Source organism: Strigops habroptila, chromosome 7 (assembly GCF_004027225.2).
Source record: "Strigops habroptila isolate Jane chromosome 7, bStrHab1.2.pri, whole genome shotgun sequence".
In the NCBI taxonomy this organism is placed as follows: Eukaryota; Metazoa; Chordata; class Aves; order Psittaciformes; family Psittacidae; genus Strigops; species Strigops habroptila.
In genome coordinates, this window is record NC_044283.2 from 61,373,309 (window position 1) to 61,386,480 (window position 13,172).

A 13,172-nucleotide genomic window follows, 5' to 3' on the forward strand; every position below is an offset into this window, starting at 1 on the left:
TAAGTGCCCTTGCTACTTGTCACAGAAAAATTGAGATTGTGAGCTATTTCAAATTTAGTAATTTTCTGGTTGTTATGCTGTTGCGTTTTTGTCTGCACCACATGCAATTACCTGAATGCAGGTGGCACAGATAATTCTAATTGAGATGACTGCAGTCAGCCTAGGAAATTATGCAAGTGTTAGCTATCAGTCATAGAATCATAGAATGGTTAGGGTTGGAAAGGACCTTAAGATCATCTAGTTCCAGCTAAACTTTTGTTTTATTAGATAAAACAGTCATTAATGTATACTTTTTAATGTACTTTCAACTCTGTTCTTTTAGGTAACTTTTGAAATGCACAAAGAGAGTCTTTCTCAAATGTATAGGGAGTACCAAGGGAAAGGAGGTGAAGGGGATGGAATACCTTCTTCAACTCCAATTAGAACAATCTCTGGAGCAAGCAAAGAAGCTGAAACCAAGGGAAAGCAACAGTGTTTGGAGTTAAAAGGAGATGCTGCTGCTCCTTCCTGCATTATTAACGATGATACGAATTGCAGTACTGGGAAAAAAGAGACAAATACCTCATCAAATGGTGAACAGCAAACTCATTTGGTGTCTAATCACAGAGAAGAGTTGGAGGGGGAAGACAGGGAGACTACACAGGATTTAAAAGCAGTGCCTTGTGCGGAATTTTCTCCGGAACCAGAAGCAATAAGACCCAGTGTTTCAGAAATTAGTACTGGAATAGCTGAAGCAATTGAAGATTCTCTGAGCAAAGCTGACGAGCTTGTGGAAGAAACAGTAGCTGTCACTGCTGCTCCTTTATCAATGCAAACTACTTCAGAAGGAGAAACTCCTGAAAGTCCAGAAAGACTGGAAAAATCAGCAGTAGAGGTGGAAGACGAGGATGACTTTGTTGATTTGAAAGAGGAAAGTAGTATGCCTTTACCTTCAGAAGAGTTTGCAGAAATGAACAAGGAATGTAGCTCTAATGAAAGTGAAGTGACAAAGCAGGAAATAGCAATAGAAAAGCAACCTGAATCTGTGCTTGTAAAATCTGAAGATACAGAAGTTGTGGATGGGACAAAACAAGAACTGACTTCGTCGTCGGAAACAGTGAGTTCTGCAGTTCAAGAAGTAATGACTCAACCGGCATCACAAGAGAAAAAGAAGCTGGGGGAAGAAAAGATTCTTTTTAGTGAAACCAAAACAGCTGAAGAAAATGCAAATACACATGTGCCAGAGCCTGCTGGAGCCTCTGACAAAAGAATCGCCAAGCTTGATGTTTCTAGTGTTGCATCAGATACAGAAAGACTGGAACTGAAAGCTAACACATGTCTAGAAGCACCTCATCCCCCAAGATCCATGCCTGAGGTAAATTTACCTGCACTTCTTCTGTCTAGCTTTAAATTAAAGGAAGTTCTCTTTGGAAAAAAACAAAATAAAAACCACCCCAAACTATACCCCACCCCACCCATTTGGGGGAATTTAGTGTGTATGGATTTTGTGAGTTGTCTAAGGAATATTTTCAACCCTTGATTAAAATAGCCATAATTCTTACTAATTTGTGTACTGAGAAGTATCTAAGATTTTATTCTATGTGCATCCACTTATGGATGCAGATGGAGACTGAGTATTTGGCTAGATGGACACTTCATCTGTGTTGGTATTTCTGTTCTTAAGTTTGAAGAATTGAAAGAAACATATTCTGAGAGGATTTTATTGAGAATTTCTTCTGCTTCTTTACTCAGCCGTTACTCTTTTCAATCTGGTCTCTTATAATCTCAACTCTTACAATTTTTGAGGAGGAAACATTGCTTTTGCAGAAAAAAAAAATTAGCACTAAGTTTCTTTCATATCCTGATGGAACTTGTGAAAATATGTTTTACACTAGCTACTCTGCAGGTACACAATATATAAATATATTGGATACTATAAAATTTGAAGTATTGTTACTCCATCATGTCAGCCTACCTTTTCTGTGCAAGTGTAATTTAAAACTGGGCTTCTGTTGCATGCTGCAATGCTCCACCGCTCTAGTCTTTATTTTCTAACTCAGCTTTTCATGGTTAAAGAGTCATGTGTCTGAGTACTTCCCTTCTGCAGGGATACCTGCTAATGGATGCTCTTCATTCTGCACCATTCTTCCTTAAAGGAGGAAAACCACTGTCTACAGCAACATATACTCCCCCTGTGGTAAGGTTGGGTTGCTGCTTGTGTATGTCTAGGCTGACAGGTGTGGTAATGCAGCTGTAGACTAGTTTGTAGGTTTGGTATATCCAGTAAATAGCATTTGTGTAATAGTTCTAGCTTTATTTGTAACCATATACACAGTCTCAGCTTGTTGAATATCTAAAATCTCAAGTGTATTAAATGCATTTCGGTGTAAGCTATGAAAACTAATAACCAGAGTGTGGTGGGATGTCTTTTTTCCTGTTTTTGTTGGCGAACTGTGTATTCAGACCTCAAGGCATCAAGATTCGTCAGGACAAGAGCTAGCTGCTATGTCAGATGGGCAGAGGAGAGACTCCAGGTCAACTGTGTTCCGTATTCCTGAATTTAAGTGGTCACCGATGCACCAGCGCTTGCTCACAGACTTACTCTTTTCCATAGAAACAGATATACAGATGTGGAGAAGGTAAATTTCTGTGCTTTATATGGAATGATCTAGGCTGGAATTTCAATTATAATTAACTTGAGATTTTGTTGAAACTGCCTCAGAGTTACGCTTTGAATTTTACACATCTGGTATTTTACTCTTTATTCAGTAGACTTACTTATTTTGTGACCTATACCCAAATATTTTCAGATTTTTTCTAAAAGACTCTTTACAGACATTTTTTGACTGAAATCCTGGCTACATTTAAATTAGTGGCAGTCTTGCTGTTGATTTTTATTGGAACAAGATTTTCATGTTCCTAATGTCTGTAAGGACCTTCATCTTTTATCGTTATCTAAATATGGACTAAAAAAATAAATCTATTCCAAATAGTATTTATTACTTATTCTTTTGCACACACTATGTTGCTGCTTTCATATGGTCTGGAATGTGATCATCAACATTGATGGTTCAACAAGAAACTTTGAAAACAGTGGTAATTCTGCATTGTAATGTAAGATTTAATAACTTTAAGAGTGGTGTCTATTATTATCTTGTAGTAGTAAATATAAAATTTAAATTGAACCATATAGCTGTTCTGTTCTGATAAAAAGGAATGTAGGAATGAAGAAGTAGAGTATTTAAGTGATTAAAAAAATTTAAATTGAGGTGAATTTTTGTCTGATTTTAATATCTAGGATGTGATTAAATTAACCTCTCAGGACATCATCAGATATAGCTAAAATGTATTTTTAATTTATCTTCTGTTTTAAAAATAATTTTCATGTTTAAGAGGATTTAAGTTTTTGTATTTTGTTGATTTTTAATTTCTCTGAGAGGCCTTTAGTATTTGCTTTATTTTTTCCAAAGATTTAAATTCAAATGTAGTTCACACTTCCAGGAAACTACTGTATTGCCCGGTACAGTGACTTTTGCTATAGCAAGTAATCATAGTTCAGCCTAAATGTATCTTTATCAAAATGATGATTAACACACATCTTGGTGTTTTTAGCAAGCTATAATCTGGAGAGGTTTAAGAACAGAAAGGAAAGGTGGTTCTAGTTTTTGATTAAGATGCATCACTTGACCCTTGCGGTCACGTGTTATTTCCTGCCTCACTGCTAAACTGTCTGGTTTTAGTTTTATGAAAGCAAAAAGATGCTAAAATACCCCAAAAATAAAGCTGAATTCTGAATGTTTATTTTGGACAGCCATTCTACAAAAACTGTGATGGACTTTGTGAATAGCAGTGACAATGTCATATTTGTGCACAACACAATTCACCTCATCTCTCAAGTGATGGACAACATGATCATGGCTTGTGGTGGTATATTGCCATTGCTCTCTGCTGCCACATCTGCTACTGTAAGAAATTTCTTTTTATTTTATTTGAAAATTTATCTCTTGTAGGAGGATGCCTTGCTTTATACAGTGTATTAACTATTATATCTGTGTTTTCGGGAAACAGTGTGGGATATTTCCACAGCATCTCTTTCTTCCCTTTTCCTCCATGATTTCCCTAAGATAAATAGAGTGCCTGCCCTCTTTGCCTGAAGACATTAAAAAAGTTGCCTAGCTTCATTATCCCACAGCGGTCTGGAATGGGATTAAATCCCAATACTAATGATTGTTCTTAGAATACAACTAATTACTACTTTTGCATGTGACTGAAAATGGACTTCCACCATACATTTTTCTTCATTTAAGTTGTAGGAATATCACCTTTGTGAAGAAGTAAATGTCACTTTCAATTTTTCTCTGCCTAGCATGAATTGGAGAATATTGAGCCAACTCAGGGACTTTCTGTAGAAGCATCTTTAACATTTCTCCAGAGATTAATCAACCTTGTGGATGTGCTAATTTTTGCAAGCTCTCTTGGTTTCACTGAAATTGAGTCTGAGAAAAATATGTCATCTGGAGGAGTTCTGCGCCAATGTCTTCGTCTGGGTAAGCAAATAAAACCACTTAATGACCATAGGAGCTTGCTGTTACAAAATAGTTAGCAATTGTTAGCTTCCCCTCCCCCCCCCCTTTTGTTAAATCAGGATTAAATTTAGTCAGAGAAGCATTGGGATCTTTAACTGTTTTACTGTATTCTGCAATGAATATACATGGGGTTCTTTTCCTCTTGAAAAAGTTTAAATAAAAGATATTAAGTTTGGTAGCCTGACTGTTGTGGATGCATGTTTTCATTTTATCCATGAAGATATTTTTTCTGCCAAAGTTCCCCAAATAGTCAAGACTGAGAATATAGCAGCTTCAAGAAAAAGAAATCTTGTACCATATACAAAATCATGAACCTTTATAATATGTAGAAAAGGAGTTTAAATCTTGAGGCCTGTAGATGAAGGTATGGTGAAAACTAGAGATGTAAATTTCTAAAGAGTAGGATTCAAATTGGGCAGTAGTTGTATCCAGTATTATAGTATAATACTTTCAATCAAATTGGATTGAAAGGAAGTGGTCATTACCTAAAAAAGTAATGACTGTTCCACAAACGAGAACATACAACATCATAACTGGGTTCAGTTAGTTAATACAGGAGGAGAGTATTCATGCTAGTTGCATGCTGTAAGACTTTTTGTAATGAAAAGTTTTTAATTTGCATGAGTGCCAGAGCAGCTCAGAGCCTCAACAGTAACTAGCCTTCCTCTCCCTTTCTAGGCAATTAAAACTTTGTGCAGGTAGAACAAGATTTATGGGATGCAAACAGGTATAGAGGTGGGGTAGTTCTTTTTTCCTTTGAAAATAAATAATATTAGAAGATGAAACAGGTACAATTTTGAAGCTAAAAAAATAAATTGTGTAACTTCTCAACATTTAGTCCGAGAGTAACAGAGCATTGTGAAGCAAACATTGTCATTTGTTTCACTACTGTATCGCTTGTCTTCCTTGATAGTCTGTGAAATTGAGCTGTCTTCACCCTCCCCACCCCGTGGTTGTGTGCATGGTAAAATTTCAGTGAGGGATGCTAACTTACTCACTTTGAAGTATCCATTAGATACAGCATACATGTTCTAATAATTTAGTATTAATTATTAGATATAAATTATTAAAGAATTGTAAGCAATCTTTTGTGACTATTTAAAATTTATGGAAGCAAAGTATAGTTTTACTGATGTGCTCAAACTTTTTTATTTTAAGTGATAAACAGAAATGTATTATACTTCTCTGTAAGGGATGTAGACATATACTATTTCCCAGAGTAATTCTTAACATTTCTTTTCCCTTCAAGTATGTGCAGTAGCAGTAAGAAATTGCTTAGAATGTCAGCAACATGCACAGATGAAGCCTATTGGAGACATTGTGAAGAAACAAAAAACAGTGCAGGGCTTGGTAGGAACAGCAAATTCTTCAGCAAAGGCAAGTATAAAACCACATTCAGGAACACAGAAGTCAATAATTATTATTCTGTACAGAGGGATAAGATTTTAAATTTATACCTGTACCACTGATTCTTTTGTATAGCTGAAGGGCTTGAACACTGGAAATCCTGAAGTAGATTTTCCAAGATGTGAATTTAACACTCACATATTTAACCTTCCACAGTGAAATAAATCTGTCACAAGAATTTGCCAGATTTTTCTTTTCCTTTAAAGATGAAATGCATAGCTGATCTTTGTGCTCTAGTTATGACAATATGATGTGGGCAACTGTGCGCAATTAATGATTCTTGGTAGAGTGCTTTTAAAACCAGAATCTGAAACAATTGCTTTGGGTTTTTTAATAGAGTCCAGTGGACATTGTGACTGGGGGCATTTCTCCAATACGAGACTATGACAGACTTCTGCAGGATATGGATATTAATCGACTTCGAGCAGTAGTATTCAGAGACATAGTAAGTAACAAATAATGTTGTTTTCTTTGTAGCTAAATTTCTACATATATCTGTTGGCTGAACACTTGCTGCGTGTTACCTAGTTTGGCTAAATTTAATTTACAACAGCTGAACACTGCTCACAGTAATTAGGAACTCATAATACTCCGCAGCTGTTGCAGTGTTTGTGATTGGAAGCAGGGAGAGGTGAAAATTGCTGCCTGCTGATCAGGCTCTTTGGTGTGTTCCTGATTCTCTGGAATTCTTCGTATTGTATATTAACTGTGTTGGTTTTACTACAAATATGCTGTACATAGGCAAACTGTTTATGTATACTCTGTATCATAAAGATGTTTATGTACAGTTTTTGAGAAATGAGAATCTTTCTAGCTAATTAGAAATTAGAGGTCATCTAATTCCTTTACTCCCCCTCAGAGGAACCAATTTGTGTGCATGTGTTGTAAATATGCATACTTTTTTTTATTCTTGAGTTGACTAAAAATATCTTTGTCCTATGTCAGCAACTTTATAGCTGATATTGAGGAAATTGAGATTGATTGCTTAAAAAAAATTCACCTGCTGTAAGCAAATACAGCAGCTATAATGGCTATGAGTCATTGGTGGCCACAGGCTTGTACACCAGAACTTATTTTACAGTAATTGGACTATTTAGCAAGTGTAATGATTTGCACAGTGACTTTTGTTCTATCCAGAATAGTGAAGAATCTTTCATTTTTATCTTTAATTATTGATTGAACCAAGCTTCTTTCAACCCCTACTTCAGTATATAGTGTGCAAAAGATTAACAGGAAGTGAATCTTCCATACTGGTGGCAACTAAAATGATCCTAATGATGCAATCTTCAAAATCAAGCAGATTTTATGTATCATTTGTTCTTTAAAAACACTCAATATACACAGACAACCTCTGTGCTTTTTGCATGTCTAATGCGCTGGGTTTTCTGTTTCACAAATAAATATGAAGCAATGCAGTAACTCTGCTTTTTGGCTACTGTGCTGACCTGTAGAGAAGTAGACTTCAAAAGATGTATTTTTGAATAATTGTTTTTCTGAGCTGCTTGTGCTTGCATCTAAATATTTTATATTTGATTTGTATGCAGTTTCTTGCATTGTATTCAGCACATAGAATTGTGATTGGTGTAATTTGGACCTGTGTAGGAGAAACTTAGGTAGGTTCCACTTAACCATCAGCAGTAGTACTTTCAGTAGTATCTGAACTTTATTTCAAGAAGTTCTACAAACATAGCAGAAAAAATAAGGAAGGGGTAGTTAAAATTCACTGGATCACAACTTTATTAAGTACAATTGAAAACTGTCTTGCAAAACTTCATCTAGCAAGAAAATTCTTTATGATCCTTACCATCATAGGGGACTTCTAACAGTTTTGCACAGTGCTTGCCTGATGCTAACCTCTTACTAGCTTCCTGTATCTGTCTTGTTTTACGAAAGTTAAGGGTTTGCATCAAGCCAAGGGCTATATTGGTTGTTTTTTCAGTGTAGCAGATAGGATCCTCCTGTGTTATCTGGTTCTTAATAGAGAACTTCCTATGAACTTCTTCCAGTATAGCTTATTAAAGAACTCTTCATGGATCGTAGGCCTTCAATAGGCTCTACAATTATAATAAAAAAAGCTTTATATTTTAACTTAGTTTCTTGAACTACTCAAAGGGAAAAATTGAATGCTACCTGAGCCCTTACCTAAATGGGGGATAAACCCCCTGAACGCTGACTGGTCAGTGAGGATCCAACTATTCCATTCTCCTGTGATCCAACGTGTACAAAGCTTTTCTTTTATTGACCACCGAAAGAGTCAGGCTTAGGCTAAATCATAGTGTCTAGTCAGATCTGGCATGTGGCTCTTTATTTCACTAGGGGTGGCTGAAGATTCTGGGGAGGTACCTGGCATAGTTCATGTCAATATTTATTTTGAAGATTTTCTTAAAATCTCTTAAAGTTACAGCTGAAATGCAAATGCGTATTTGCCAATTCTTGTTTAAATTGTACACAGTACAGTACATCCATCTGGACAATCTGACAATGAAATAAAACTTAATGCTGGTTCTGGAATTTGTTCCACTTCCTTCATTAATATGTAACAGTTTATAAATGCTCTTACAGTTTTGTTGAGTACACCTGCATGGTTGTACTTCACAGCAAATGCTGTTAATATCTTGGCACATTTGAGGAACTGTAATAGAGGAAACACCTGTAAATAAATAAAGGGGACCTAGTCCCTGCACTAATTCCAAGCATGTAGTCAAAACACACAACCTTAGTCAAAGTTGTCATACTTATAAATGAAAAATGAAAGGATTAGTGCCACTTGTATACAATTGCTGAATTCCCCAGCTTTATAGGTGAGACAAACTGTGACTAGAGAATATTGTTCTTCCATTGTTGACATATCAGCTTACTCTCAGTCTGTTTATGGTAGCGCTGGGCATACTTTAGAGAAAAATAAACATGCTGCTGAAATTGTAATGGAAAAATCTCTCTGTGTGTCCATTTTTTTTTTTTTTTTTTTTTTTTTTTTTTTTACAGGAGGATAGTAAACAGGCTCAGTTTTTGGCTTTGGCTGTTGTATATTTTATTTCTGTGCTCATGGTTTCAAAATACAGAGATATACTGGAACCCCAGAATGAAAGACGACCAAACCATAGCCAGTCATTCAAGGAATCAGGGAATGAAAATAACGAAACTCCTGCTACAGGTGAACTGTTAAATATTTGGCCAAATGAAATAATATGGCATATGCATCTTAAAATTCTGTAGAAGTCCATGTGAAACTGTATAGAAATATGCGTATTATAACCACTTAAATAAGTAACATTACAGTACTCAATTTGCCTCAGTATTTGTGTCTATCTGATGTGAAAGGAACATAATCTATAGGTTGATTTTGCTGTGTGGAGGTAGTTAATCTCACTGAAGTAGTGAAGTATGCATGAATGTTTGTTGCAGAAACATTACTATTTTACGTTACATAAAATATGCATAAGCATAGACTGTCAGCTTTTTGTTTCCACTGTGAGACTTCTTTCTCCTATTCTTTAGGTCAATAAATTAATTTTCATTATTTGACTTTTGAGTCAGTATCTTCTATTCCCTTCTCTCAGTTTTCTGTGTTATAACTTCTCAGGCTTCTTAGAAATTAGAAAGAAATTTTCCTATTAAATATTTAGAGATAATATTAAATCTCTAAGTAGACAAGAGGAAACAGTAGACAAGAAATAACAGATGTATTATTTCACTTGTCACGTATTGGTGTTACTTCTTTAGGAGCAATGTGTTGAATGCAGTTCTGCTAATAATGAACTTAAAATGTGTTTTCTGTTTTTGGTATGAACAGATGTGGAAAACCCATCTGCTGCTCTCAGTACTTCAGCTTGCACTGAAGATTCAGAAAGTACAGCATCTGTACAAAGAAGGGATTCTGGTCTTGGGGAGGAACCAGCTTCAGGACAAACAAACAGTTCCAGTAGTGTTGCTGAAGCAGGACCTCTGAATGTCAGTGCAGGTCCAGATGCAGTCAGTGAAGTACTATGCACGCTCTCATTAGAAGTAAATAAGTCTCAGGAGGGCAGAAGTGAGACTGGAACTGAGGATAGTAAGCCTACAGTTTCTGCACCAGCTGCAAAAAATGTCAATGTAAAGGATATCTTGAGAAGCTTGGTAAGCACACCAGCTGATGGGACTGCACTGGATGCTGCTCTTCTGCCACCAGCCTTCCTTGGAGTTCTTGGCGATGGAGCTGCTGAGCAGCCTGTACAGTTCCATTCCTTTGATAGGTAATGTAACTTCTAAAATGTTTGGGCTATTTTATTTGCTTAAGAGATCTGTAAGGAACAGAAAAAAAATCAGCTCTCATGTACAGTGTCATCTAGTACTTAATATAATCAGGAAGCTATGTTATGCTACTGTGGAAATGAAAATTGACTGGTGATTGGGTTAGTCTTCAAGGTTTTGAACCCAGCACCTCTTTATAAGAGTTAACTCTCCTGTCCATATACATGTTGGAGCTCAGAAGTGATATGGGAATAGGGGCCAATAAATTGCCTAGAAATGGCTGCAAGAGTAGAAAAGATTAAGGGCGTAACTTGTTCTTTTGTCTTTCTTGTTCTGCTATTCCTAACTGCAGCACTTGCAGATGAGTGCTGGAGTACTACGCATATTTACACAGTTTTAAGGAACTCAGGAGATAAAGTGGACACTAAATAACTTGAAGTCATAATGTGTAGATTAGCTTGTGTATTGATCACAAAAGCATATCTAGTTTCTATTACTGCGGGCCTGCAAAAGAATACTGGTTTAATAATAGTTACAAATGGATCAAAAACAGTGGAGTACTCATCTAGGTATCCTTCTACCTATAGAATATTCCCATATTCATCTATGAAAATGCATCTGTGTTCTGCCTTCTGGTGCTCAAAGTCTACTTTAAATCTTTTAGGCTTAATTCAGTAGATATATTCCTAAGCTGTTAGATTTGCTTTGTTGTTATAATAGCTTTTAAAATTTTGTTTCATTTTAATAAGTATCTGCCTCTCAATACTCAAATGTTGTGGTGCATTTAAAAAGGAGCTCTTTTGTTTCTTTTTTGTTTTCCTTTTAGATTGACGTCCCTTTTTCCTGATAATTTTTTGTGTCCCCTACATCTCAGTCTCATTATCTCCTTATCTTTTCCCAACTATAGTAGACAATATTGTCTTTTAATGTGTTTACTCACTTTTACCTCTCCAGGATTCCCAAAACCAACAAAGAAAACAAAGAATGAAAGACAGAATCCCGTAACACTTGCATTCCTGCCTCTAGAAAAGCCTTAGTCATATCCAGAAATCCTGCAACAGATCTGTTACCATACCAGTGTCTGATCCTCTGCTTATTCCTGAACTACTTCTGGCTCTGATGTCTTTGCAGAGTATGGCTGCCTTCCTCATACTAGCAAACTCAGCTGGCCCAAGAAAGGAGGGCAGCTCTTCCAAGGGGATGGATGCAGCTGTCACAGCATGTGTTCAGAACTCACATTGCCATATCACTACTTGGGGAAGCGGTGGTGTGGGTTGTCTGGCTAGATTAGACACAGATGGTGTAAACTAGTATTTAGCCCCCTTCCTCTTGTCTCAGAGTAAGTACTGTGTTTTGCCTGTGGTGCTAAACAGGAGGACTTGTTTTGGGAGCGGAAGGAGGATGGAGGCAGAGGGGGAAAATTGGGAGAAGAGGGACACTGTATTAAGAGCTCGTTGCGCCTCCCTCCCTGCTGCTTCCCCAGTGCTTTTAGCACTTCCCCATTGAGGCTTCTCATTGGTTTTTACAGCAAGTGGGCAGTTGATGTGAAATAGCATAATGGTTTAGTCTGTGACTGATGTTTTTCCTCAGGAAATTCTTGCTGTCCATTGTGAAGTGGTAGAGATTTGAACCACAAAACAGCATTTGTCTGGAGATCTGGTGCAGAAGTACATGTTGCATTTAGGAATTATTTTTTAGCTATTGCTAAAACTGAAGGTTTGTGCTGCCCATGCAAATCTGATTTGGGTGGGTGTAAAGCAGATTAACTAGCCAGGAAGTCATTTGGCACTTGCATTCCTCATATCTGACATAGGTAGATTACACCTATAAAACCTTATCAGAGGAAAGTGCAATTTAATTTGATAACATGTACATCAGTGAAATAGTGGGCATTGGCAGCAGCCCTTCAGTCACTTGCACTTCTGTGTTCTTTTTTCTGTCTAGTTACAAAGTCACTCAAATAACAGAAAACACCCTTTAATTACAGTGTGTTTTGTAAAGCAAGTCACTGAGAAGTTGAACTACTTGCTGTTTTGGTTTTCTACTTTTCTAGTGCTGCCCTGTCCTAGATGGACTCTTCTCTCCTTTTGCCACAACCCTTAACATTCTCTCACAACCTTGAGGCATAATTGCTATGTTAGTATACTGAAAAGAAGCCAGTCTGCTATAGAAGGAAAGGGGTGTGTGGATTGAAGCAGTAGACAGCACTGTGCTTGTAAATGGAAGAGCAGAGGCCAAGGGGCATTGTACTGGTTTGTGTAGCCGTGTGGACTGTCCACAGTGATAACTTGTAGGTATTAGTTTCCTATGACTTTTTGTGTTTGGTGGGTGGGGCTAAATATGTGAGGAAAAGGTCATGAACTAGTATAAAATATTTTGTCCTTCAGGAGTTGCATGTGACCTCGGTATGTCAGCGGCTCTGTGTTTCTAGGTGGCTTAATTTTTCATTTGCTTGCTTTTGTGGGTATCCCAGCTAGACAAAAGTGTACTTACTGGTGTAGAAGTCCTACCTCTACTCAATTATCATCTAGTAATGACATGCACAATCTTGTATCTATGGTAAATACATTGATATATGATGAGGCATGTTGCTAACTAGCTAATAAATCAAAAAGACAAAATATGTATATGAAATATTTATATTTAAAATTATATATAAAGGCAGGAAAGATTTATGACCACTTGAAGGTGATTGTATCTTTATATAGTGTGATTCTGCTTAAAATACAAGTTTATGCTGCGAAATGACACGTAGTAACAACAGTGGGAAGGAATTGTACCAGGAAAAGAAAAACATTTACAAGAAACTGTAATAGAGTTGGAAATAGTAGTGCCTGTCTCTGAAATAGACAAAAATACTAAGGAAAGTTTGGAAAAACAGGCTTTTGGGATGCTCTCATTTTCTGTGTCTGGTTTACATTTGATATATTGTTACACACACACACCACCACCCCCGCCCCCCGTTTTTAA

General features: G+C 36.7%; 1 protein-coding gene across 4 annotated transcripts in view; it reads left to right on the plus strand.

Moving 5' to 3' along the window:
• Positions 1-13,172, plus strand: part of LRBA (LPS responsive beige-like anchor protein) — a 395,208-nt gene that overhangs the window by 76,272 nt on the left and 305,764 nt on the right. For all 4 annotated transcript variants that reach the window (XM_030491547.1, XM_030491551.1, XM_030491549.1 and 1 more), the window contains 8 exons: positions 323-1,354; positions 2,443-2,618; positions 3,791-3,944; positions 4,346-4,526; positions 5,815-5,942; positions 6,310-6,417; positions 8,958-9,126; positions 9,766-10,204. In XM_030491547.1, coding sequence (XP_030347407.1) covers positions 323-1,354; positions 2,443-2,618; positions 3,791-3,944; positions 4,346-4,526; positions 5,815-5,942; positions 6,310-6,417; positions 8,958-9,126; positions 9,766-10,204 — 2,387 coding nt within the window. The remainder of the gene's footprint in view (positions 1-322; positions 1,355-2,442; positions 2,619-3,790; positions 3,945-4,345; positions 4,527-5,814; positions 5,943-6,309; positions 6,418-8,957; positions 9,127-9,765; positions 10,205-13,172) is intronic.